Source organism: Equus asinus, chromosome 25 (assembly GCF_041296235.1).
Source record: "Equus asinus isolate D_3611 breed Donkey chromosome 25, EquAss-T2T_v2, whole genome shotgun sequence".
Taxonomy (NCBI): Eukaryota; Metazoa; Chordata; class Mammalia; order Perissodactyla; family Equidae; genus Equus; species Equus asinus.
This window is the reverse complement of record NC_091814.1, coordinates 26,439,559-26,466,293: the sequence shown is the minus strand read 5'-3', so window position 1 is coordinate 26,466,293 and position 26,735 is coordinate 26,439,559. Positions and strand designations below refer to the sequence as shown.

Sequence of the window (26,735 nt, the reverse complement as noted above, 5' to 3'; positions counted from 1 at the left end):
GCATCTTGTGCAGAACCATGTGTAGAACATGGAATCCCATAACATATGGAACATCCAGAGCTGGAAGAAAGCATTTGAGCCAACCTTTTTATTTTTCTAAAGGGGAACCCAAGGCCAAAGAGGCATAAGTGCTTTGCTAGAGTCAATAGCTTAGTCATTGCCAGAGTCAGAACTAGAACTTGGGTCTCTTGGCCTGCAGTGCAGCTGTCATTCCACTAGAGTACACACAGTAGTCATCTGATGGCCTGGACTGAGTGAAAAAGCCTTTGAGAAACAGGAGGTGTGACCCTCGTGTCCAGTGGCTCACTGGGAGGACCCAAACTCATCTGAGGGTGGGGGGAATATTATCAACCATAAAACAGCTGCCCATTTGATGAGTGTCCCCATGTGCCAGGCACTGTACTAGGCCCTTTACACAAGTTGCCTTATTGTCATTGTCTGCTCAAAACAGCCACCCAATCTCAGAGGACTGACTTCTCTCCCTTTTTCCCTTCTAGGCTAATGGAGGTTGGCAGGATGCTACTACCCCTTCATCAGTGACCTCCCCTACAGAAGGCCCTGGCAGTGTTCACTCTGATACCTCCAACTGATCTCCCAGCAATCGCATCCCGGCTGACCCTGTGCCCCAGTCGGGGCAGGGCCAGGAGGGAGGGTTTCTCTCCCAACGCTGAAGCGGTCAGACTGGAGGTCGAAGCAATCAGCAAACACAATAAGAGTCTCCTTCTCTTCTCTTCCTTGGGATGCTATTTCAGCCAATCTGGACACTTCTTTATACTCTCTTCCCTTTTTTTTCTGGGTAGAAGCCACCCTTCCCTGCCTCCAGCTGTCAGCCTGGTGTCCGTCAACTTCCCTGCCCCTGTCCCTCTGTCCTAGACTCCCTGGGTCCCTGCCCTCTATTACATCACTGAAGGATATTTTCAACAATTAGAGGAATCTAAAGAGAAAAAAAAATACAAAGAAAATAATAAAAGTGTTTGTATGTTTTCATGCTGGTGGTTTGAGGAGCCAAATTTACCTCACTCGGATCCCTCGCTCCCTTTGTTAACAGGCAATCCTTCTCTGTTTCTCTTGTTACTCTCACTACCTCTTAGCAGGAATACGCCACATTGCCCTACTCATTCCAGGCCTCCCTGCCTCGTCTTGCTCTTCCCTCCATGGGAACAATCCTGATTAGAACACTTTCCTCCTCTTCCTTCCCAGCCCCAGGTATTCACTGGGGACGGCCATAGCTGGGCTTCTAAAGGTGCCACATTCTCCACTTTCAGCTCCACTAGGTTGATTCCCAGGCAGGAAGTCAGACAGCAGGAGAGAGCACAAGGAACAAGAAGGGCAGAATTCTTCGAGGCTTTCTCATCCTCCTTTAACAGCTCTTGGTTTCAGAGGCACAGTCTTTGGAGACCCTGCAACACTTAGTGAGCAATGTTCAGAAGCTACTGCAAAACCAGGTCCGAGTTAGGCATGGTGATGAACGCATCACTAAGGAGAAGAGGGTTCTTATCCTGAAAGCCTTCACCTGCTCCTTCTCTCACACACACACACACACACACACACACACACGCACATGCATAGTCTCATACATTCACTTTCGCAAGGTCAGTCACATGCCACGTACAAATACTTACGTTAGTAACCATAGCATTATGCCTTGTGAGCCCAAGAGAGGGAATTAGCAACTCTTAGTGAAGGTCACTGACACAGAGAAACAGTATATGCCTGGGGCCTCCAGGACTTGCAGGCCCCCCAGCATGCACACCCGAGAAAGACATACACAAGACTGGATCATGATGAAGACCAGGTTTGCGGTGTAAACTATTCCTGTTCCCACCACCTCTGGAGCTCTCAGGGAGCCACATACAGAACTTACAATGTCTGTAATGGATTTGGTTCTCTTTTGTTTTTGTTTTTGTATTAGGGTCATTGCATTAATTATCCAAAGCGTTATATGGCACCACATTCTTGTTCTAAAGGAGAGAGTTGTGTAAGAAGATGGCTCAAGCAGACTTTTTGCTAGCTTAATTTGAAGACCTGAGAGTGATGGGGAAAGGGGAGATAATGTTTTCAGTGACATCATCACAGTGATTTTCATTCCCTGGAAATATCTAAGAGAGAGGAGTATATAGTAGAAAGCTGTTCTCTAATGTCACCTGAGCTTACATTATTCATAGCCAACTGTCCCAGCAATAAAGATGGCAGCTCTGTCACTTGACTGTGTGGGAGGTGGTCAAATCTCTTGGTGCCCCATTTTCTTTGTAAAATGGGGATTATTATTCCTGGCTCATACGCAATCTGTAAATGTGAAATCAGAGGAAGTAGTGTCCCTGAGATAAACTGGTTCGTGCCATGTGGGGATAATAAATGGTTTTCCTATTCTAACTTCTGGTCACCATCAGTACCGTGATGTTATCACCATGATGACAAAGAGAAGGGGTATTGTTGTTGCTTTTTTTTTTCATTTCTTTTGTTCTGTTTGGTTTCTTAGAATAGAGATAAGCTTCCAAACTAGAAACATAGGACTTGGTTCTCTTAGTTTGTATTTGAATCCGATATGTGGCCTTGTAAGTACTTAGTCCCCTGTTATATCTACTCTGTTTGAGAGGTCTCTGGAAGAAGTATAAGACCTTGAGGGGTGAGGATGGCCAGCTAACAAGGTCATGGAAATTCTGCATGGCACTACAGTAATGAATAGAAAATGCTCCTGTGTGTGTCTTGGGTGGGTGGGTGGGATACCTCAGAAATTGGAGGGTATGTGTATTTGAAGGAAATGCAAAAAGTAAATATTTGGCAACATGGGATTATGCCTTCATAACTAAGAGCAGTAGAAAGACTGTGTCTACTAACCTGTGCCATAACCAGAGCAGGGCTCGATATAGAGGATTCCTAGAAGGAGCTATTTTGTGACAACTTGGTAGTGATTAGAGCCAGTGGAGAACTTTGTTTTAGTGGCAGAGATATATTGAAACTACCCACACAGGAATATGGTTGGATCACATCCACCTGACTTTGGGCAAAGTACAAAAGAGACACAAAAGGGTTCTCTTGGAAACAAGGAAGAATGATTCCAGATTTGGGTTGAATGATTGCCATTTTAAGTTATGAAAAAGATCAGAGCAGTGCTACATTTGCACAGGCAGTTTCTCTCCCTGCAGTAGTTTGCACTGATTATCACCTCTCACAGCATCTTCCCCACCCAGCACTTCACTTAGTCCTCGTTGTATCCAATACCTCTCCCACGATCTCCCCGCCATGCCCACGATCACATCCAATATGGTGGCCACAAGGTCTCTCCACATTAAGCAAAGCATGAGAAGAACACTAGCAGCAGAAGGATGAGGATGGAAAGAGCGTGCCTCTGGAAAGACAGCTCCCTGGGAATTTATATTAGGTCAATCCTACAGATACCAAAATGTGCCCCAGGGCTCCATCATTTTCTAATGAACGTAGGAGCACTCCATTTTCCCTGGAAGCAAATTTCCCCTGAGAAATGATACTAGCCCTTGGGTTTGCCCATCTTGCAACTTCGTCATATCCTCTTTTTCATCCCTAACTCCTCTTAGTGTGGAATTGACTCCCATGCAGTACTTATGCCAAGTGGCACCTTCTTTACATTTATTTTGTATTTGCTGTGGTGGTGGTTCTTTATTTGCTGGTTGCCTTTTCTCACACATATCTTTTACCCCTCTTTCCTTCTGAGTTTTATTTTTCTGCCCAGAAAAACCTGACTTCGATACCAAAAAAGATAAAACTACAGAAACTCAAATTTAAAAAAAACTTAAAAAAAAACAAAAAAATACTCAACGATTCTTTCAGCTTTATTAACATTTTCCATTGTTTCTTGCGACTTGTGTCTCGTTCTTTGTAGTATTGATGATGAACATTTGATAATGAATGTTCTTGTATATTCAGATAAAGAAAAAAAACCAAAAAAGCGGTCTGAATTTAATAGTGTTTATAATAAAAATTTTAAAAATGACCCTCATAGCACGCAAAACAGGATGGGGAATTTCCCCTCTTTTTTCTGTGACAATGCGCATCATTCCTGCATTAGTTTTTAACACCAAACTACCTACATTCATCATTTCCCCCATTTTTCTTTTATTTTCTTGCATTTGTGAATTAGTTCAAGAATGCTAGAAAAGTGTCGAGTTGTGCACATCCATTTCCTGTTTCACAATGTTTAAAAGTGACAGTAATTCATTTTGTAAACTAAAAAAAAAAGGTTGGAATAGTAAGCATAATAGGTACAACCTAACACGTTATTATGTTTATTAACTTTGAGACCCAGAAATAAATTCTTTTCTTTTCTTTATTCCTGCTCTTTAAAATATAAAAAAAAAGTTATGTTTTGTTTTGTGTTATTTTTGGTTTGTTTATGGGGGGGCTTTTTTAATTGTCAGGATTATGATCTTGCTGTTTTTACTCCTTAAATATGTATACCAGGTGATGTGAAAAGATGACATTGGTAGAGTAGGCTGCTTCCTTGTCCTTCTACTTTGCTTCAGAATTGTTGACTTCAAGAACAAAGAGAAAGCTCATGTTGCTATCACATTGCTCACTTGCGTTTCCACAGTGTGTGGCATTACTGCAGTCGCTGAGAAAAACGAAGTCAGAGACTTGGATTCTCCTTTTGGTCCTTTAAAAATTCAAGGAATAGTTCCAGGGGACCTTTTGTATTGTAGGGAAAGGTTTTTGCTTCTGTTGATTGTAGATGGCACCACAAAATGCTTTCTTTTCTTTCTTCTTGCTTAATAACAACATTCCACGAGGCCTCTTTCAACTAGGGAGGATTTTTCTTCCAGAAGAATCCCACAGGAGATACTGGAGTGATGAGTACCATTGGCTACGTAGACTAGAGCCGGGAAGCCATCCCTCTGGCCAGTCAGCCTGCTGATCCTTTGAGTTCTGATTTTGAGTGAAGAGTTTGGTGAGAAATTGAGCCAGATTCAATGCTGTCGTTATAACATTGAGAGGTTACGTTTGATTCATTGACAGCACACCTCTTATGAACCTCTGATTTAGAATTGTCAAACTGTATTGGTTCGGAATGTTTTTATTAGTGATAGGAGAAAAGAAAGCAATACGATCTGGAAGAAACTTGTTTTAAACATCTTTCATTCAGCAAATGATTAAGTGTTCAGAAAGCAGCCAGAACCTAAGCAAGAAAAGTGAGAAAAGAATGCGGAATTGTGAAGCGACCCTTTAGGAAGTGTTTCTACCCAAACACTTGCACTCTTGTTTTTAAGTCATAACAAAATAATGACGAGCTTTTCACATCACCTTTACGGTTTCAATCCCTAGCTCAAAGCTTCCTGGAATCTTTTATTTTTTGTAAACTTTTTTTCCTTTTGTTAAAATTAATAAAACGTTCAATGTTTTCCCCCTTTTCTCTCTTATGACTTCTTTTCTTTCCTTTGGCGTTTTCAATTATTTTGAAGTGCTTTCCTTTGGTTGGTTTTATTCTTACGCTCTCTCTCCCCTCTTCTTATTATTCAGAGTATAAACCTGCAAAGTTCTGCTCTGTTTTGGTTTTGAAAGTTTAAGCTTTTCTGCTTCTGTGAGAGCACAGGCTTCTGTCCCTTTTGATTCCAACTGAACTTTTGTGTTCTCTAATGATACTAACACGGTGTAGGTTTTACAGTCTCCTAATTTGTACTGGTAATGCATATTCCAAATAAATAGTTTCTTTTGTTGCAAAAAAATACATTTGTATTTTGTGTAAATTTCTTCTTACATACTGGCAACTTGTCTTCCCCCGAACTAGGGCTGGCTTAGTGTGGATTATGGTTTAAACTGTTACCCTAATCGTTTTAAAGTCTACATCAGTGGCAGTGAAGTAAATGACCTCATGGGCCACCTACCTCACCTACAAAATAAGGAGGAAGGAAGGAAGGGAGGGAAGGAAGAGATAGGAAGGATCTTATTAACACAGCTAATATTTGCCTATGAATATTATGGCAGAGCACCCATCTTGTCTGCTTGTCTGTGACTGACTGCCATCCACCAAGCACCAGTTAGAAAAGACACCAGAGAAATTTTCTATAATAAATTCTAAGTTTCTTAGTCACAGCTGGGCCCAGTGGTTCTCCTTTCCTTCTCTTAATCTGCTGTGATCTGATCATAAGAAAAATTGTGGTACCCAAGAGATGTTTCAGGGGCCAAAATCTAGGTTAGAAATACTATTCAGCTGTGGGCTCTCAGAAGTGTGCTAGATGTCACTCCACAGATTTTCACACCTTCCATGTGTTATATCTACCATCTCATGTAAGCATCTCTCCCAGTGGTTTGTCTGCACTCAGATGGAGCCCCTGACCTTTGGGGTTATGGTCTTTTACAGAGTTTAGTGTCTCAAAGTGTCCTGGCTGGAACACCACTTCAGCTCCCAATGCCTAAGTGTGTGTCCCAGCCTTCAACATCACCTTCCCATCCAGGGAGTGGGATGGAGCTTCTTGCCTGGCATTTGACATATTGTCCACCTAGGGGCATCACATGCATTGTTTCCTCGTCTTCACACTGTCACTCTGAGGAGGCTCTGTCCAGAGCCCCGAGGAGGCAGGTATGTATTGAATGTACCAATCACTCACCCTTTCATCCCGATCATGGTTCTAATCAATAGAAAACATCAAAGTAATGGAGAGTCAATGGGGATCAAATTATCATTTTTACTAAGAGACAAGCTAAGGGCTCAATGGCCTCAAAAATATAAGGCTATCTGCTAATGTTGACTGGGAGAACATCACCAGGGGCCAAATGGAGGCCTTGTGTTCCCTCTTCAAATCTAAACATTGGAACACACTTAGGTTTGCATATGCAAGGCAATCTCAGATCACTTCCTTTTCCAGTTGTATGGAGAATTGTGGACCTAACTCACCCACCTACTTTACTACTTAGAGTGGTATTAAATGGTACTAAGTAGACCAAAAATGTATAAAGACTGAAATGCAGTACAAATTTGTTTCTCACTTATGTAATAGCCTAAGGCAAATGTTCCTCGTCAGCATGCCTCTTCCCTATGGAGTGATTTGCACATTGTGGTTCCTCCCCCATCCACATCTAGCTGGCAGAAGGCAGAGTAGGAAGAAGGCTCACCAGTTTTTGAAAGCCTTGACCAAGACCTCTCTCTTCCATTCATGTTCCTAAATGCAAGGATTGGGAGGTGGGAGTGGGAGGATGCAAAAATGGCCCCTAGCTAATGCCACGCAGTAACTTTTCAGATGGTTGGCCATCTGTGTCACAGCTAGCGACCAAAAGGATAACTGAGAGCAAAAGATAAGCCCACAAGGCTTTTCACTGCACTGGACAGACTCCCAGTAAAAACATTTCCAGTCAACATCCCAGCCTTGGCTTTGTTACCCTTCAGTGGAGAAGATGGAGAGAGAGATGACAACAGAGGTCAGAGCTGTTTAACCCAATACTGCGCCCTCAAGGAAGAGGACACGGAAGTCTCCTCCTCTGTGGGAATGTGAGAGTGGGAAGGAAACACCTCCCTTCCCCAACATTCTCTAAATTTGGTTCTTGTCTAAACTCAGGCCTCAGCACCAGCCTGTGGTCATCAGGAAGGGAGAGCTGTAGTCTATTAAGGCAGCCTTGGTCCCACCTTCAGGAGGTCACTCCCATGTGTTTATTGCTGGCTAGGAGGCTCAAGCCTGGTGGCCACCAGTCACTTTGGAGAGTATAGGTCTAAAGTCTAAAGCTTTAAAACCATAAAATCTGTTACACTCACCCCTAGACCTGCCCCGTTGGTTTCTACATGCTTATCCTGATAGACTTGCATCCTTCCACCACTTATAAAAAAAGACAGGCAGCCAAATACCAATGTTCTGACCACAGTTTGTTATACAGAAGATAGCCTCCCTTCTGGAAACATCCAGCATAGAGGGTGCTTCTGAAGCTCAGTCTTATGAAATGATTCCATGGGCCAAGGAGGGTATTTTAACCTGGATCTCTAAACCCGAGGCCTGGAACACGGAATGAAGCTCTGCTTCAGGGGCTTCACCCCCATGACTTCCATAAAAGCTACGACAGTGTACAAATAAAGAGAGCAGTGGGTTTACTGACCATAAAAGCTAAGACAATGTACAAATAAAGAGAGCTAGTGAGATGCAGTCTATGGCTTCTAGCCTTGGACAGACTTCCAAGGTCACTCTGGGTAGTGTGGGGTTGGGGGAAGAGGAGTTGTAAAGGCTCATGGCAGTGGCCACCCCCAGGGCCACAGGCTTTGAAGAGACGTGGTCCTTGTGTATTCTCCTGGGACCCATGCAAAAGACAGCATAGCTCATGCTCCTAGATGTCCTTGGATAGATCAGACGGGTCCATTCCTTAACACCCAGGTTACACTGTGCCCTAAGCCAACATTCACTCTCTCCCACAATATCCAGCCACACTGTCCAGTGTAGCTCACCAGAGTTGTCAACAACACCTCTTGATCGTATAAAAGGCCAAAATGCTACACTACATTTGAATGCAAATCTCTTGTTAATATGTACTCAGAGAGAAAGTAAAGATCAGGGTAAAATCCTCCTCCTCTTATGTATTAAAATTTAGAGGAATGCTAGTCGGTAACTCTACCTTCCCCGGTTTCCTCCTGTGTTCATTCTCGCCAGAACACTCTCACTCTGTTGCCAGAAGTAGAGTCAAGGCAGTGGAGGCCTCTTCTGTTGGAATGAGAGTGGCTGTTCCAGTCCCTCCAAAGTTCAATTAATCCAACCTTGAATCTCTCTAGTACCTATTTTTTCTAAAAGGTCACTTTTGGAGGCATATGAACCACACCCCAACATCAATTTTACCCACAGGATTTAGAAAACACAAGCAAAGCCTAGGCTTCTAGAGCAAAACTGGGCTCCCAGAAGCCAGATCATAGTACCACATGACTCTTGCTAATGAATGACCAGAGCAGAGAGTTGATAGTTCGGGGAGGAAGCAGAAAAGACAGACAAGTGAAAAAGTGAAAAGAAAATCTTTATTTCAGTCTTTCCAATGCCAGTTGATTAGTATTAACTGTAGTGTTGAGAAAAAGCCCCCAACAAAGGTTAATTTTGCATTCTGCTTCCTCTGCAGGAAACCATCTTCCTATGCTTCCCTGTGGGAAACAAGGCAATCTATGCATTCTGCGTCCTCTCTTAGAGAACGACCTTTGAAATTTTCATGTCTTTGTGAAAAATTCAAAAATGTAAAATGGGTCCCCTCCTGTCCACAGGCTTCCCTGGGGCTCCCTTCTTCCCCCTGGTATTCATATTTATATTTAAGATGTATCTCGATTTCCAGTTCCCTTTAAGTCCTGTGTTACTAATCCCAGATACGTTTACACCTGTACTACTGCGACTCTGCTCTTTCTTCTCTGGAATTCCTCCCGCTCTTGACCCGCTCTGAGCTTTCCCTTTGTCTCAACGGGAGACAATGTCCAATTGTTGAATCCAGGCTGAGGTTGATGCTGCAGAACACTGGCCTCCCCCATCCCGTCTCCTCACAAATCCTCGCCTTTCCTCTACAGCTGGTGCTGCTTCAGCATCAGCAGAAACATTCCTTGCTGCAGTCTCTTTGTGACATGCCCTAACATTTCACCTCCTTTTAAGGAGAGCCAGCCAAGTTTAAAATTGTCTAACCTACCTATTCTCCAGTTACATCCCTTCTCTGTCCTTTAGAGAGCTCAGTCTCTTTGCTATTGGGTCTAAACATTTGTTTTCTTAACAGACTTATCTAAATTCTGTTTCAAAAATTTTTGCAAAAATTCTGGATCTGTCCAAGGCTTCCGTTGTTCAGATAAATCCTACTCAGCGTTAATTCCTTCAGTTGAGTCATGCTACACAGGAGGTGTCTTCCCATCACCCACACGCGTTCATTGTGTTCCTAACAACCTCCCTGTGATGTTCCACTCTCCCTTAGAATGCCATCTCCTGGGCCTCACCTTCAGAGCACATGCCATGTCTGTGTCCCTGTACACAACTGCTATGCTAGAATTCACTAATAATTCTTGAAGTATTCTACCATGATCTGCTTGATTTTCCCCTTCACGTGTCCACATTTTTTTAATCATCTAGTGAGACCTTTAAAGTCATCCAGGGGAACATCTCCAAATGGTTCCCTTACCAGCTCCCCATCTGCTGCTTTCAGAAGGTTGTTCCTGGATCCTTTGCTGTGAGGAACACATATAGTTTGCTCACTGAGATCTTAAGAGTCAGACGACATAGACTTGAATGCCAGCTCTACTAGTGTCAGGTTCTTTCTGACATTAAATGAGAGGTTTTTCCTCACAGCAACCAGTTCTCCAACATTCCAACACCAACTAGGTGTCCTACAATTCGTTGGCTCAGTTCTGACACTAACTACCCAGAGTTAGTGTTAGACTCCACAAGTTGCAGGGCTCAGTCCCACGAGACTGCCCTCACTTCAGATGCCAGTTGCAAGTATCAGGTCACCCGTGCTTCTGACCTACCCGTTCTAAATCGGGAGTTCCCACAACCCCCATCTCAGGTTTGATAACTCACTTGAGTGACTCACAGAACTCAGGAAGCCTTGCTGAGCCTCACTTTGCTTATGTTTATGGATTTATTATAAAGGATACACGGGCATAATTGATTAAATCATTGGCCATTGGTGATTAACTCAATCTTGCCCCTCTCCCATCCCTGGAGGTGGAGGGGTGGGGCTGAAAATTTCAAGTTTCTAATCAAGGCTTGATCTTTCTCAGGACCAGCCCCCATCCTGAAGATGTCTAGGGGCTCACAAACAAAAGATGCTCCTATCCCCCTCGTCACTCAGGAAATTCCAAGGGTTTTAGGAGCTCCATGCCAGGAGCCAGGGACAAAGACCAAATATATATTTCCCATCATACTACAACTACTTACTAGCTACCTGACCTTGGATAAGTTGCTTAATGTTTCTGTGCCTCAGTTTCCTCGTCTATAAAACAGATAACACTGATACCTACCTCATAGAGTTGCTTGGAAGATTAAATGAGTTAATACTTAGAATAGTTAACACTTAGAACAATGCCTGGCACAGAGTAAGTGCTAAAAATGTGTTTATTATTAGTATTATTTATGCTTCTGATATTTCTATCTGGGTACATCTCCAACTCTGAACTAGTATCAATTAGAATGTCCTCCTTTTTCCTAGTTCCTTTGTAAAGAACTATTAGCTGTGGGTGTATTTTCTTTCTTTTTTCTATCAGTCTAGCCTGGCTGCTAAGATCTTATCCTTCCTGAGGAAATTCCTGTCATCTCCCTGGTTCTATCAGTGTGTCTTCCATCATTTCTCATTCACTTTTCTGCTGTTCCTATCTCAAGAATATTTAGGATTCTTTAAACAAATCACAAACTTGATGCTTAGAAGTAGATAAGCAGAGTTGGCCCTGGACAAAACTGGGAGGTCATTGAAGTTTGTCTTCACACATGCCACATACTTTCTTTGAATCCTTGTTTTCGCCTAGTGCTCCTTGTCTAGACTTCTCACTACCAAGGTGCTGGAGATTTCACCTGAGGAACAAAGGTGTCTTACTTGAATAGCTCCAACATGTGAAACCTCTCCTCAGGTCATACTCTGCTGTCCAAATGCTAATCTTTGGGTTTATTTGCAAGTCTTCTGGGACAATCTAACCTATGTTGAAAGTTAGGCTTTCCTGCTTTTTATTAATCAATACAGCTAACAGTAGTCAAATGGGAATGAAGAAATGCACAACACGGTGGCTATAGTTAACACTTCATATGGTGTATTTGAAAGTTACTAAGACTGTGGATCCTAATAGTCCTCATTGCAAGGAAAAATTTTTTTGTTTTCCCTTTTTGTGTCTATGAGATGATGGATGTTAACTAAACTCATTACTGTAATAATTTTACAATATATGTAAATCAACTCATCAGGCTGTATACCTTAAACTTGTAAGTGTTGTATGTCAACGATATCTCAATAAAACTGAAAAAAAGAAAGAAATCATTTTTATTAATGGCTAAAGAGAGGCACAGCTGTTCTCCAAATGCAGGGCTCTGAGAAACTTTCTTAGAGAGTAGAGCAGACCTCCTGACTCTACCTGAAATTGAAGACAAAGGGCCTTCGTACAGGCCTGGCCTGAATCACCCTCCAGGCATATCTAAGAAGACAGACCAGTGGGTAGAGACCCTGAAAAGCCCTGACTTCCTGCATGTCCACATAGCCTGGAAGCTCAAACAGGGCCCACTGCACCTGGTTCCAGAGAATAAGAGACTGTGACCTCATCAATCACATTAACCATTTGTCGTCTACACTCAAGTTTTTCCCAGTCAAGTCACTGCATCTTGACCTTCAATGACATAAACCCAGCTCTTTTATTCCTGGGTCTGCAGGCCTACCTCTCCACTCGTTACTGCTTTATTTGGTACGCTTCCCTCCCTGGGACTTTCCTTGTATGGCCAATGCCTCCTTTACGCCAATAGCAAAATCTCTGCTGAGGACTCTGTGAGTCCCCTGGCTCCTCTCCCACAAGGTTATTGCTTGGGGCATCATAGACACTTGCCAGATAGGCAGCTATCTGTGTGACCACCCTTGCATTTCTTCAGTGCGCAAGCATGCACTAACCACCTCCTATATGTCAGGCATTGCTCTGTACTCCAGAAGGATCTTAACCTCTGGTGGGACTACCACTGGGAAGACTTTTTCAATAAGACAAATGATTAAACAAAAACAGCCCAAATCTCTAGGCCCTTGTTGATAAATATGACTGCATTCATCAATTTACGAGTTTGGGTTAAGAATTTAAAATTATGATGTCTGTTAACAAAGCCCTAAACCAGGGGGAAATGGAATTAGGCTGAGCTTATGGGAACAGATGTGGATTAAAATGAAAACATTCTTGCTATTGGATGGCTTGAAGCAACTAATCCCATCAAGGAAGCTCAAGAAGGAAATGTATGACCCAATTATTTCAAATCATTTAGCTTTGAGGAGAGGTGGAAGGATGATAGGCAGGAATCCCTAACAGCCAGAAGCAATGATGATGTTGATTTAAAGCTTTCCCAAGCCTAGAATGTAGTTACTCTACCTTCCCCCAGTCATATAGGAATTCCAGTCCATCCAATTCAACCAATACTTCTTGGCACCTGAGTGCTGGGAATATACCAGTGAACAAGATCAATGAGATCAGTTAGTAACTGATCTCTTGAAAAAATATGTTGGTAAATTTAGATTGCTCTGTAGAGGTAAAGAAACAGTGTTAGAATGATAGAAAAGGAATATTCTAAATTCTGAGTGACCTTCATTAATCTTCCTTCTTTTTCCGATAGGCTCAAATAAGAACGGTTGGCTCTAGCCAATGGTCTTCTCATAGCACCCTCAGAAATTTCAAGCTTATTCCTTTCTTTTAGCCTTTTTGCAAACTTTACTCGCAATATCATGATGCCAGCCACCTGGAGTGATGGCCCCTATCATGCTCACAGATCCGCTCACACACTCATTCTTTAAGCAGATGTTCATCTCTTCTATGCAGCCTTTCTCCTTCCTGGAGTCATCAGTTCCTCCAAACTCCCCCAGAGTGTCTCTGGCCCTGCCTTGAATTCTTATTAAATATTTTATCTGCCACATAAATTGTTAGAGTTTAAGGGGCCAGATCTCTCTCACACAGAGGATGAAGCACCATGTTATACACCTAGTAGATGCTGGCACAAAAAGGGGAGGGAGGGAAGGAGGGAGAAGGGGAAAGGGGAGAGGGAGGGTGGGAGGGGAAGAAGGAGGGAGAAAGGAAGGAGGGAAGGAAGGAGGAAGAGAGAGAGGAAAAGAGGAAAGACAGGAAAATAAAAGGTAGAGAGAAGGGGTAGGAAGAGGTAGAAAGGACAGAGAAGAGAGAAAATGGGAGGAAAGAAAAAGAGGGGAAGGAATACAGAGAGGAGGCAGAGGTTGGGGGGGAAATATTAAAGGACAGCAGGGTGGAGGAGAAAAGGAGGGGAAAAGATTGCGCCCATTCAAGTAAGACATTAGAAACATGTCACGTTCTTTCTCCCCTAAAGTGAGATCTCTGGCATTTGGGTAGCAAGAAATCAAAAAAAGGGGGTACAAAGAGAGAAAAAGTTCTCAAAGAGAGTATGCAGCAGGTATGAAGACAAACGTCCATGGCACGAGCTCAGAGTTTTGTTTACAAGCAGCTCTGCCCACCTCCCTTCTAAACATCAAGTCTGTGATCTATTTAAAGAATCCTAATTATTTTTAAGACAAGAGCACAGGATGCCTAACAGGCTGGCGATCCCTGCCAGCGTTTGGTTTAAAGAAATGGTTATTTGCAACTATCCATTCATTGATTCTTTCACCTGGCAAATACAGAGCAAACAGCCCCCCCTCCCCTGCCGACCCCCGGCACTGCACCCCGCCCCACGTGCCAGGCATGAGTCTAGGAATTAAGGACACAGCATTACCCAAAATGCCTCTTGTCGGGGAGCTTAGATTCCCGTGGGAGGGGAAACAGACAGTAAACCAAATAAACAAGTAAAACAAATGGTGTGTTAGATGGTGATGAGCTCTGGGGGAAGGTAAGAAAGAAGGCTGGAGGTGCTGTTGCGAATCGAGACAGGGTGGTCCAGAGGACTGAATGAAGAGATGATTTTTGAGCCAACTGCTGAAGGAGGGGAGGGAGTAAACCAGTAGGATATCTGAGAAGATGGCTCCAGGGAGGACAGAGCCCCTGCAAAGGCCCTGAGGCAGGAGCACTTCTGGTAGGTTTGAGGAATTGCATGAAGCCCAGGGTGGCGGAATCAGAAAGAGAATGAGGGGAAGATTATTAGGAGATGGGGCAGAAAATTAATAGTGCAAGGGAGACGCAGAACATACAGAGCCTCTTGCAGGGTGTGGTAAGGACTTTGGCTGTTCCTTTGAATGAGCCCGGAGGCCTTGGAGGGTCTGGGGCAGAGGAAGGATATGATGTGACTTAACTTTTAACAGTGTGACGCTCGCAGCAGTGCTGTGACTAGACCACAGGAAAGTAAGTTTGCAAATAAGGAGGGCACTTAGAAGACAACTGCAGTATTTTGGGGAAGAGATGATGGTGGTGTGCACCCAGAGAAAACCCCAGTGTAGGTGAAGTCCATTTGCCTTCATTAGGACCTGCCTCTGTACACACACTTTCTTCTGCCTGGACTGATTTTCTCCCTGCTGGAGCACCTTCCCGTATTTCAAGGCTCAGTGCCGATGTCACCTGTTCCCTGGAGTCCCCACGGAGGAGAAGATTATCCCCACAGCACTCTGTTTATCTCTCTCTTGTAGCACTCATCACATTGTGTTGCAATTACTCGTTTACTGCTGCCTCCCATCTAAACTGAGAACCACGATTTCAGCTCAGTTCACAAACATTTCTACTCAAAGGGAATAAAAAGGTGAGTAAGACAATATCCAAATTATAATCTAGTACAGGAGAAAACGGAACGACTACTCCCGCACATACCATGGCATTTGGCTCATAGTTGTTAAATAAGTGAACAAAGAGATTTCCCAGAACCCAAACCACTGTGGATAGAGATGTAGTGTCCTTACTTGCAATGCTGTTTAAGGAGTCATAGTGCAGGGGCTCATTTGCTGCTTCCATGGCTTCCCCTGGCTGTTTCCCCAGCACTTAGTCCAGCCAGGACGCTTGCCCATGGATGCTACAGTGCTGAGAGCTAAGGATCTTGTCAAAGGGAGATAGGGAGACCCCATGGAAGATTCCAGAAGCAGGGAGTGCAAGATGATTAAAGGTAGTTGTGGATGTATTTATTTTTTCCTGTAGTAGTGGTTGTTGATGCAACGCTATCTCCCTGGAGTCTCTTGGTGACATTTGTTACTTGGCTTTTCAGTCCTTAAACAGAAATTCTGTCCTTTTCACTGAATTGCTCCTCCTTTGCTAATGTCTGTCTCCTCCAAGTCCCAGACAGAGCATTTGACATTTGTTATTGGTGCAAGAGCATCATTTGCTGAGTGGGAACAACAAAAAAAGTTTCCCCAAAGGGGAGAAATGAATGATTATCTCAGATCTTCTCACTCTTTTTCTCTTCCTTCAGACACAACAGCAATCCGCAGCCATGCTGGGTTCTGGCAGGGAGCTACCCTAATCAGTTACATTCCAGCTTCCTGGAGATCTGCTACTGTAATACCGTAGGTGTTTCAGTGGAGGGCACAGGGTGACAGGCCATGGGCTCATAGGATCTAGTGAGGTGGGGGCTTCAGTGACGTCCACTTCATATAGGATGATAAGATCCCCAGGGATAGGTCTCGTTCCTCCAATCAACAAATGTTTTCTGAGAGCTTACTCTGTGCCAGCCATTGTTCTGGGTGCTGGGGGTGACAAGCAAAAATCAAAACACCTACTCCCTACTCTCAGGGTGCTTACTGCCTAGTAGGGGTGTCTAACATCAATCCCTTATTCACATAGAGAGGTGTAAGTCTACAGCTTGATACGCAATATGAATAAAAGGTATGTGATCCTATGAGAGTCTATAATAAAGATAATTGAATTAGTCAAGGTGGTCAGCAATGTCTTGAAGAATTGCCTCTCAAGCCACAAACTGAAAAATTAGTTAAATATATAATGATGGATGAGAAGAGAGTTCCAGGCAGGGGGAATAGTAGGTAAAAAGGTTGTCTCAGGAGACAGTACCTGAACGCAGGTCAGAGAGAGCAAGAGAAGGTCCCCAAGGAAGATGAGGAGATAAGAGAGGTAGACAGGGGAGGACCATAAGGAGCCTGGATGCCTTGTTCACCCATCTTCTTGGCTCTATTCCAGAGTGCCCCACAAAGTAGGTTCTCAATGACGAATACAGGCTCTGATAGAGTAATTATTCATTCATTCATCCTTCCAACATTTACCAATTGAGTAGCAACTTTGTGCCTAAAAATCGAGATAATAAGATGGATAATTCTTGTCCCTCATGAGATCACAGTCTGGTAAGATGTAGGACTAGAAACACGACCCTATGTTATTGTATGTGGCACTATCAAGTTATGTTTAATTGCCATGGGGTAGAGTTGGCTCAAGGGTAGTGAGCTGTGGAAGGACTGGGAAACACATGGAAGAAAAGAAAAGATGTGGGCCACTGCCGTTGACATGAGGAAGTTTAGCACCATTCTGTTTCCGTTATTAGCTCTAGGACCTGTTAGTTTCCCACTACTCTCGCCTCTCCCAGCCCCTAGCCCTTCAGCCTCCAGTGCCATTGGGTGTAAATCTTTCTTGGAGAGTTGTTTCTCCTTGTGGTCATACAGTAACAGGCTACTAAACCTGCCTGTGGGGTGAATTATGAGCTGGTCTCTGGAGCCCCAGCCTCTGTTGCCCGCGGAATGAATTGTGGCGCTCCAGGCTGCTGGGCTTTTTATTTATTTATTTGTTTGCTTTAGCATATTTTAATCTGATCATTAAATTGCAATCTGCCACCCATCCCCAACCCGGACCGTCTTCAGATGGAACAGATTTTTCATAGGTAATGATACCTATAAACTTCAGGGATGGCAGCCTCCGGAGCAAACTGGGGGAGGGCGGAGTGAGGGGTTGCAGAAACACATTCCACCTGGCTCGGCCTTGGCCAGTCTGTTGTTGCTCTGGGCTCAGCCTGACCTATCCTGGGGCAGCAAGAGTGGCCAGGTTCTCCCAGGCAGCCCCTTTGGCCTCTTCTAGCCCAGGAAGCCTGTGCTGAGAACATCGAGGTGAGCCTCTGCACCTTGTTCTCACATGCACAAGATCATCTCTGCTCCACATCGTGCCAGGCAGTAAAGTTGTCACCCAACCTGCCTTTATGGTGTTGCACGGGGAGAGCTCTGCACTGATAAATCAAAGGCAAAGAGGATGCCAGATGGTGCCATGGAGCTTGTGTTCCTGAGGTCATCGTCTGATCTAGTGCCGCTCTGCACCAGTGGGATTGCCATGTGACAGCAGGGCCACAACCCTGGAGAGGGTGATGGTTGTCAGTTATTATATTGGCACCACCGATTTGTCTAGTATTTTATAGCACGTGCTGACATTCCTTTGGAGCCTCACAATAGTCCTGTGAGCGCGACAGGGCAGGTGTTATGAGGCCCATTCTGAGCTGAGATGTGGGGACTGTTGTGTGAATTGCCCAAGGTACTACTGGCTCATAGGGGGCTCTCAATAAGTCTTTGTTGAATGAATGAGTGGGTTTGTGCTGTCCTAAAGCAGCCTCAAAGGCACGCCTCAAGCGTTGCTTCTGTAATTATGTCCAGAGAAAGGTCCAGGACTAAGATCCTAGAAGCCTGCAGGTCCCACCTGAACCAGCTGGGAAGAAATCACCACCGGTTGCCCCTAATTAATTCTTGTGCATGTCAAAGTACTCGATGCCGGAAAGGTGCTTTGAAGGCGTGGATGTATAGGAGGCAGGGAAAGATGTGTCTCCATCTTCTCATGCTTATGGTGGACTAGGCACAGTTCTAAGGGCTCAGCACATATGCACTTATTTGATTTTCTCAACAGCCCTGGGTAGGTGCTATCATTATATCCACTAGAAATGAAGAAACCGAAACACAGAGAGGTTGAGCAGCTTTCCCAATGGCCCTAAACTACAAAGTGAAGAAGCCAGGTTTAAATCTTGGTGGTCTCACTTCTGATTCTGAGCTATTGACCACTCTGCCATACCACCTCTTTATTTTTTTTTTCCAGAACATATAAGCTCCTGCTCTGCATATCTATTGTCCTAGCTGTCTCACTTCAGATTTCAGGTACAGGTGGAATGAAGGAAGCAGTTCTGAGCTAGGTGTGGGACGAGGAGCTCAGGAAAGGAAGAAAAGAGGCCACAATAGCAGATGTCTTTGCCGCACTCAAGAACTCAGACCTTTTAAACAAATAAACTAGAAAGCTGTGGCAAGTCCCTGCACTTCCTGTAGCTTCAGGAAATGGACTCAAGGCACAAAACTCCCTCAATTCAATCAGAAGAAAGAGAAGACCAATCTGGAGACAAAACTCAAGACTCTAAGCTTCTAGTCCAAACACCAGCCACAGATCATGGCCCTTGGAAATCATGCGTTATAATTTTTTTCATTGATGTTTTAAAATTTAGAAAAGCCACATAGATATTTCTATTCATTATTCCATTACTGGTTTGACAATGGTGATCAAATTGCATCTCAGTGAAGGAAGTGAATTTACGTAACTCAGGGTAAAGTAGATGACTAGGTCATCTTATCACACACTGGGGATCTTCATACTTGTAGCTCTTGCTTCCTGGCGGGCGACCCTGGGGAAGAGGCTGTTGGCCCCGGTGCCTTGTATCACCCAGCCTGTTATCCATGATTCCTCCATATTACTCAGCCATGGAGTCTCAGAGAGCACCGGAAGTGTCATCAGATGCCAGAACATTCTGTGACAACACAGGGCAGCATCAGACAGTTGTGACCCAAAACCATCGTGCCAGGAAGTCATCCTCGAATGGCATTCTCTATTGATAATCTTACCTAGATTATGAACTATCCACAGAGATGTAACCCTGATCCTAACCTTATAACCAAGAACTTTCTTTATTCTAAACAGAACCATGGACACTAACACTTACCTGGCTCCAGTCATGACCCTGGGAGTAACTTTAACCATGACCTAGATGCTAATTCACAATTGATAGCTGGTGGATGGTTTGTTGTTTATATTATTATTTGTGTCCTTAAGGTTCCCAAATTAAGCAAGAGGACTGTGATTTGAAGAATGATTCCAACGCCAAACCTTTAAGAAATTAATTTAAAAATGAATAAATTGTATGGTGTCTGAGATTCAAAAGAGATCTCAGAAATACCCTGGCCCGTTCCTCCCCTTTCCAAGCTGGACACAACCCTGTGCCATCCAGTTTGTGGGATCTGACCTCTGATACAGTGGTTACTGACAGTTTTCAGCAAAAGAGAAATTCTTTCATTAAAAAACGGGATTTCTGAGAACCACTTTATGGAAGGAGGGCAGCTTCAGGAAGAGTCTACAGGGGGGATTAAGAAATTTATGAGACAGCATGGCACAGACACAGACCGTGTACTTGGCACGCAAAGAGCCCTAGGTTTAAAAGCTTTGTTCTGCTTAGGAGCTGGGAGATCTTGAGCAAGTTATTCAACTTCTCTGAGCCTTCTGAGCCTTTTTCATCATCTGTAAAGCTGGGATCTCAGGGCTGCCAGGATTAATGAGACACTGTGTTCAAAGGGAACAGCACATGGGTGACACATAGCAAGTGCTCCATCCATCTGATTCCTCCTTGTGCTTTCCCGATGTTCTACATGTGGCTTCACACTCAGGAAAAGCTATGAAATTGGGCTACGTAGACTTTCTCTCAGAGACCATGCCCTGTTGGGGACAAAGTGAGGAGAATGCCACCATCTGTAATTTGAAAATTCATGCGCAGGTGCCCAGGGCAAACGGTGGCCCAGGAGCAGGCATGTCAAGCGTATAATGTTGAGTGTCCCATCTTGAATGGAGCCTGAAAGCTGGCCCTCTTCCTGTCTCAAGACACCTTACCCGTTAGCTCTGAGGGTTCGGGAAACATTTTGCAAAAAAGAATAATAAACAAACCCCGGGATCAGCCAGATCGCCGGGAAGGAAGGAAAGGGGGGAGGAGTCAGGCTGGGTTTCAGTCACTGCTCACCAACTGCTTCGCATCCCCCATGGAGTTCTTGTCAATGATTATTCAATCTCAGGCCTGACCTTTCTTTCTAAATAACACTGCAATATCAGCGCGGCCCAGCCCGCAGCTTTTGCAGGAAATTAACTGTATCTGGCTCTCACAGGAGAACCAAGAAATCCCCTCAGTAACTAAGCCCAGACTGGTTTACAGAAAAAAAGACCCAGCATTATCTTCTTCTCATACACTCCTCCTAATACCCGTCTAAATATCACGGAGCTCCCAGCTGTTTAATTCTAATAAATACTCATCTATTCTCAAAACAGACAAATGTTAGGTCTCAGGTGGGCCCCGAGCATTTTGTGCAGGAGGAAGACGAGAATATGGAGGAAGAGAAAGAATAGAGCTGCTGGCAGCTAGATTTAGATTCCCATTCATGTACGTTGATAGCAGCTTAAGAAGATGGCTAATGGTTTCCGGTTCAGCCAGAGCCAAAGGTGACTTCTGAGGGAGGCCATGTTCATAGTCAGTGTCCACGATGAGCTGTCCTTCCTTTCCTCCATGGACCCTCAGGTCCCACAGCTGCTCCTACCTCAGGAAGGACTCTGAGAGTCCCGTGACCGAGTCTATCTTCGTGCTTCTGGGCCACTGGAGGGCAGGGACAGGCAGCATGAGCTCCACATTAAGGATTCAGGCTTCTTTTGGGAAATCTTTCTGCTCTGAGTTGGTGTTTGGACCTGAGTCCAAATGGTTACCCCACCTTCAGGAACCCCATATAGAGTGTAAGAAAGGTGGAAGCAAAAGGCCTCCAGTGCCCTCTGAAACCTGGTTTATTTGCAATGAGTTCAAAGGATAGGTGGGGCAAAAGGTGGAACCATATGACATCTCAGCTTGGAAAATACCTGAGGTTGAGTCACTGCATATGAGGAAATTCTCTGTGCTGGGTTTCTTTGGCTTTTTAGGATTCCCCTGTGGTTAGGAGTCAATGAGAGGCTCTTAGACAAGGTCTGGGTTCATATAGAGAGGACCCTGAGAGTCTGTGGGCCTGGCAGCCCCTGACCCCAGGTGATGCTCAGTTGGAAACCAGGTAAGGATCATAACTCAGATCCTTTGAGTCCGTCTAAGAGCCATTTATGACCTTGCGACTCGGCTGGCTCTGAGATGGGGAGGCACTTTGCAATTAGAGTAGCCACAGCTTTTAATTGCCCTGACACTGCGCTTTATTTTCGCATCTAAGTCAGTGGTTCTCTAAGTGTGCTTGGGGGACCCTTGCTGGCAGATGAAGAGGGTTCTCCCAGCCATTGGCAAATAGGCCTCTGACAGTTTGAGTGTTGGTTCTTGTCTCTGGCATGAATTAATAATGAGATTTTACTTTCACAATCCCTGAGTTTCACCCCAGTGATGCCCTGCCCCGGTCAGCCCCAGACATTCTATTCATTTGCTGAGGTTTATTTAGATGTTGTGTGACAGTTAACAGGGTGGTCCATGGGGCCTTACCACCACTGAAAATGACCTGAAGGCCACAAGTCTAGATCCATAGTTAAAACCTCATGAGATTCCTCTGCTTCCTTCTGCTCTGCTTGTCAGGGAGCCTGGATGACTCCTACAGGCCAGGGGAAGGCGGGTTAACTTCCCAGATCTGGCTCCGTGCAGCTGTGTCAGGTTTCTAGGACAGACTCAAGGACCAGATTATAGCTGCCTCTCTGGCCACTGGCTCACATGTCCCTGAACCTCGCATTGACGCTCCTGGGCTCCGGCTGTGTCCCGGTCTCAGCATTGCCATCACTCATTTAACAGGAATTTACTGAGCACCTTCTCTGTACAGGCCCTGTTCTGAGTGTGGGGGATAGATAATTGAATGAAGCAAATCAAAAAGCCCCTGCTCTCTGAGAGCACACATTATAATAAAGGAGAGAGAAATAAACAAAATAAGGAAAATATTGGAGAATGTTAATGATAAGTGCTAAAGAAAAATATTAGCAGAGAAGGGAGAGAGTGAATGTTTGGCTGAGGCAGGCAGGAGGAGCATATAATTTTAATTGGGATGTCTAGGGGAGGCCTCACTAAGAAGCTGATGTTGAACAAGACCTGAGGAGGTGAGGCAAAAGCAATCCAGGCAGATATAGTATGTTCAAAGGTCCTGAGGCAGGAAGATGCCTGACATTTCAAGGAATAGTATGGACACCAGTGTGCCTGGAACAGAGAGAACAAGAGGGACAGCAGTAGGTATAGTAACTAAGAGGCCCCATGTGTCATTGCCAGTACTATAACTTCTACTCGGACAGACATGAAAAAACTCTTGAGGGTTTAAGTAGGAGAGTACTTACTTAGAACTCAGGTGATCTAGGTCCTAGACTCAATTTTGCTACTAACTAGCTCTAAGACCAAGTAATTTTAATTATTGTTATCCCAGAATTTATTTCTAGTGACCTTAGTTTCATCACCTTCAAAACGAAGATTTTGTGCTTTTGAATTCTAACATATTTTCAGCTCTAACAGTCTGTGATTCTAGACAAACAAACTTAAAAGTAAATCCAAAGAACTCCTTGTTAGCATTGAAAGGGTACATTGCCACGTCCTTCCTTGTCCAGGGTTCATCTGAACAGATCATGAAGACAGACCCTGAAGACATCACTCCCCATCTCCTATTTAATTCCGAGGATGGGACAAACAGAGATATAGAAAACTCATCTATGTCTCTATAGGGTCTTAAATCCCACCTCCACTCCCCTTTCACATATGCTTGTCAACCAGATCAAACCGAATATTGAAAACGCTCAGTTTTATCATCATTATTCCATCCTATTTACTTGAGCCCCATGACGGACCCTGCCCTGGGAAGGCTCAACGGAAGACAGAGGAGCGGGACATAAGATGGGTTCTCCATGCCTGGAGAGCTGATGATCTTGTCAGGCAAGAGTTTGTGTAGTCTGAAACGAGACAAAATACACTCATAGGATCCAGCTAAGTAACTGTACAAAATGGTAAACAGTAGGTGCTGAATGAGAGGTACGCAGAATGGGTACTACAGAGGTTCAGAGAACAGTGCTCTCAGTAGGCAGAGGGCCTGGGGAGATCTCTGAGGGATGTAGGTGAGAGCCAGGTCTTGGAAGCCAGGTAGGATTCTGATGGGTGGATATTACTGCCTCCAGTGTATTGGCCCAATAAAGCAGGCGTGACATGGCGGGTAAATAAATGTAAAGCAGGTTGGCGGTTTAATGTTGATGTGCACAGGCAGTCAGTGATTTGGGTTTTCACGAACTGATCAAAAACGTATTCCAATAGATTTCATGACACCTCATTTGAGGACATTCTAGAGAGCCTGCCTCACCACAGACAGATGGGATGGATCTTGGGGGAAAGGTCAGGTCTGGAGATAAGCGATTCCCAGAACCTTGCTGGGGCTCTCGGGATGTCTGCTGTGCCAAATCTCCACCCTTCTGGAGTCCTTGATGAGTCTGTGAGCATAAGTGCCACCCAAAGAGTGGTGAAGGAGGCCATGGACTTTTCACTTCTGCCTGTCGTAGAGTTCCCAAATCTCAGAGTTGGTAGGACCCTCCTCCCAGGAAGATTGGACCACTGTCTTCCCTATTGCTCCACTGTACACTCTTCTCTAGCATAGCACAGAAAAGGATTTTTTTCACATTTTGTTTAAAAGAACACACCAAACTCGAAGTTTCCCTTTACAAGAATAGAGACAATATCTTACTCATCTCTGTGTCCCCGGTACCTAGCCCAGTAGCGTATAGTATATGTCCTATAAGAATGGAAAGTACACCAGCTCAGTTCTTGTTAATCTTTTTACGGTAGAGTTTCAGGTTCCATAAAGGATCTGAAGAAGGCTATGAACTGTCTCCCCAGAGAAAAATGAACTTATGCACACATTTACAGGGTTTTGCAAATGATTTCTGGGGGCACATGGGCTGCAGATTGAGCCCTGCTCTGGGGGGTGTATTAATCGCTTTATAATATCCTTTACAGGTGGTCCTGCAGCCTCATCACTTCCACTGATGGGGAGCTCACTCCCTCCCTGTTTGTGGACAGCATTAGCGGTTAGGAGTATCTTCTTTATATTGTACAGTAACCTCCCTTTCTGTAATTCCAGCCTCATCCTGGTTCTCCTCTGAGTAACGTTAAGCAGGGGAAGGGCTGGGAATTTGCATCACGAGGGCTGTAATTCATCAGCATGTACATAACTGCTTTTCTAATGTGTGTGGACACTCATCCTGAGCATCCCTGGTCTTCCCTTGCCTCTGCTGTTCTTTGCTCTAATGGAATTTATGTCTCCTCCCTATCCTGGTTCGGTGTCTTTGGAAAAAGCCCAGTTCGTCAGCACCCCTATTAAAGCGTAGTACCCAGAGAGGGGCAATGGGGACAGGCATTCCTTCTCTCTTTGTTCCGGACCATGGGCTTGCCTTTACACTGCCTAAGACTGCATTCGCTTTTTGGCAACCACTTCACATTATTGGCCCATTAATGAGCAAAGAGTCACCTAAGGCCCACAAGTCATCTCGAGGTGTGCCCTTGATAAGCCCTCTCTCACTGCTGGGCATGCGTGCAGTTTGCTCTCCAGCCCTAATTGCAGCACTTTCACATTTATCCTTGTTAAATGCCATCTGATTAGATCTGGTCCTTGAGTCCAGCCTGGTGAGACCTTTTGGGATCCTGATTTTGTCATCCAGCATATTAGCTCACTACTCTCAGACAATGCATTTAATGTGCAACAAAGAGCTACCATTTTTGGAGCTTTTCTCTCACTGATACTGAGCTTTACACAGCACCTTATTTCATTCTACCCTCACTCCAACTCTATGAAGTGTAGGCTATCCCTATTTTATAGTTAAATGCACTGTGACTCAGAAAGGTTAAGTAACTTGTCCAGGGATACACAGCCAGTATGTAGTAGAGTCAGGATTTGAACCCAACTCTGGCTGACTCAGAAGGCCAGACACATAGTTACTCTGTTATGCTGCTTTCATCCAAGTCCTCAAGATTTTGAACAGGACAGGGCAGGCCCAGGGCCTTGTAGCAAAATGCTAGGGAGCTCTTCTGGCTGAGGGTTGATTCATTTGTCATGATTCTTCTCCTTGATGGGCATGTCCCCACTTCCCACAGTACCCACTCTATCTCGAGGAATAGCAAGAAGGATTTTGTTCATCATTTTGAAGAAACACACTTATAGTAATTCTGTGCTGTTCCATGAGCCCCCTTATCAAACAGTGAATGATATGAATGTGGTGTGACTTGTTTCTGGTAAATTCATGTGGACTCTGTAAGTCCCAGATTCTTTTACTACATGCTCTGAAATGATTGTTTAAAGAATTGAGTCTAGACTCTCGCCCAAGAACATCTCTGAGCTTTTTCATTTGGTGGTTGGGAATGCATCGTCTTTCATCAGGCCTCTAAGAGTTGCAGTGAAGGAAAGCCAGAAATGTCCTTGTTAGTCTCTCAAACATCCCACATCCCCTTTCTAAGTATAAGTCAATCTTCCACAAATTTACACACAGCTTTATTGAACATCCTTTAATATTTTAGCCAGCATGACCTCTTAAACTATAAACTTCCGTTGACACATGTGACTCTCAGAACCAATGCCCAGTGGTAACCTCGTGCTTGGGCCTTACAATGACAGCTCTTTTTTTTAATTACAGAGAAAAATTCTTATTGACTTTTAATTTCATAAGACCATAATTAAGTTTCTTAATAGTGTCTCTTGTGACAGACACCTTTGATCTGAGACCATTGAGGAATCCAGAAGAAGGGCAGAGACCAGAATTCTATCAAAGATTTTTTACAGAACAACAGTAAAAAAGAACAACAAAAAATAAGGGCACGAAGGGAGAGGGCACACAGCTTTTGTTGTGATTCTTGACTTGAAAACAAAGACCTCCACGGGTGACGAGTGTGAGCCGGTGGTAAGGAGAGCTGCATCCCCCAGAATGCGGAGCTGTGCACTGTCTAAGAAGCTCTTCCCTTTCACTTAAGTTTTTTCTTACCCTTATTGAGTATAGTTTGGTATAGGAACTGTAGAAACCATCAGACGCAGGAATTAGACCCTATCAGAGTATAATCCTATCTTCCCCCATCTGTCAATGAAACCTCTCTTCCCATTTTCCCTCTGCTGTGAGATCCCTGTCTTGACTGATATTTTATGTATGTATATGTATTAGATCACTTATATTGTGATATTATTTATTTAATTATATGCATTGTTGTGTA

The 26,735-nt window shown here is 44.2% G+C and overlaps 1 protein-coding gene across 9 annotated transcripts in view; it reads left to right on the top strand.

Annotated features, from left to right (window-relative positions):
- PBX1 (PBX homeobox 1) overlaps positions 1-26,735 on the top strand; it is a 309,428-nt gene that overhangs the window by 269,857 nt on the left and 12,836 nt on the right. For 6 of the 9 annotated variants that reach the window (XM_070497723.1, XM_070497718.1, XM_070497724.1 and 3 more), the window contains one exon: positions 498-987. The exons of the other annotated variants lie outside the window; for them this stretch is intronic. Coding sequence is in view for 4 of the 6 variants with exons in the window: in XM_070497718.1 (XP_070353819.1) it covers positions 498-590 (93 nt within the window). In the remaining 2 variants the exon portion in view is untranslated. Of the gene's footprint in view, positions 1-497; positions 988-26,735 lie in introns of those variants that run through there. 9 annotated transcript variants of the gene reach the window in all.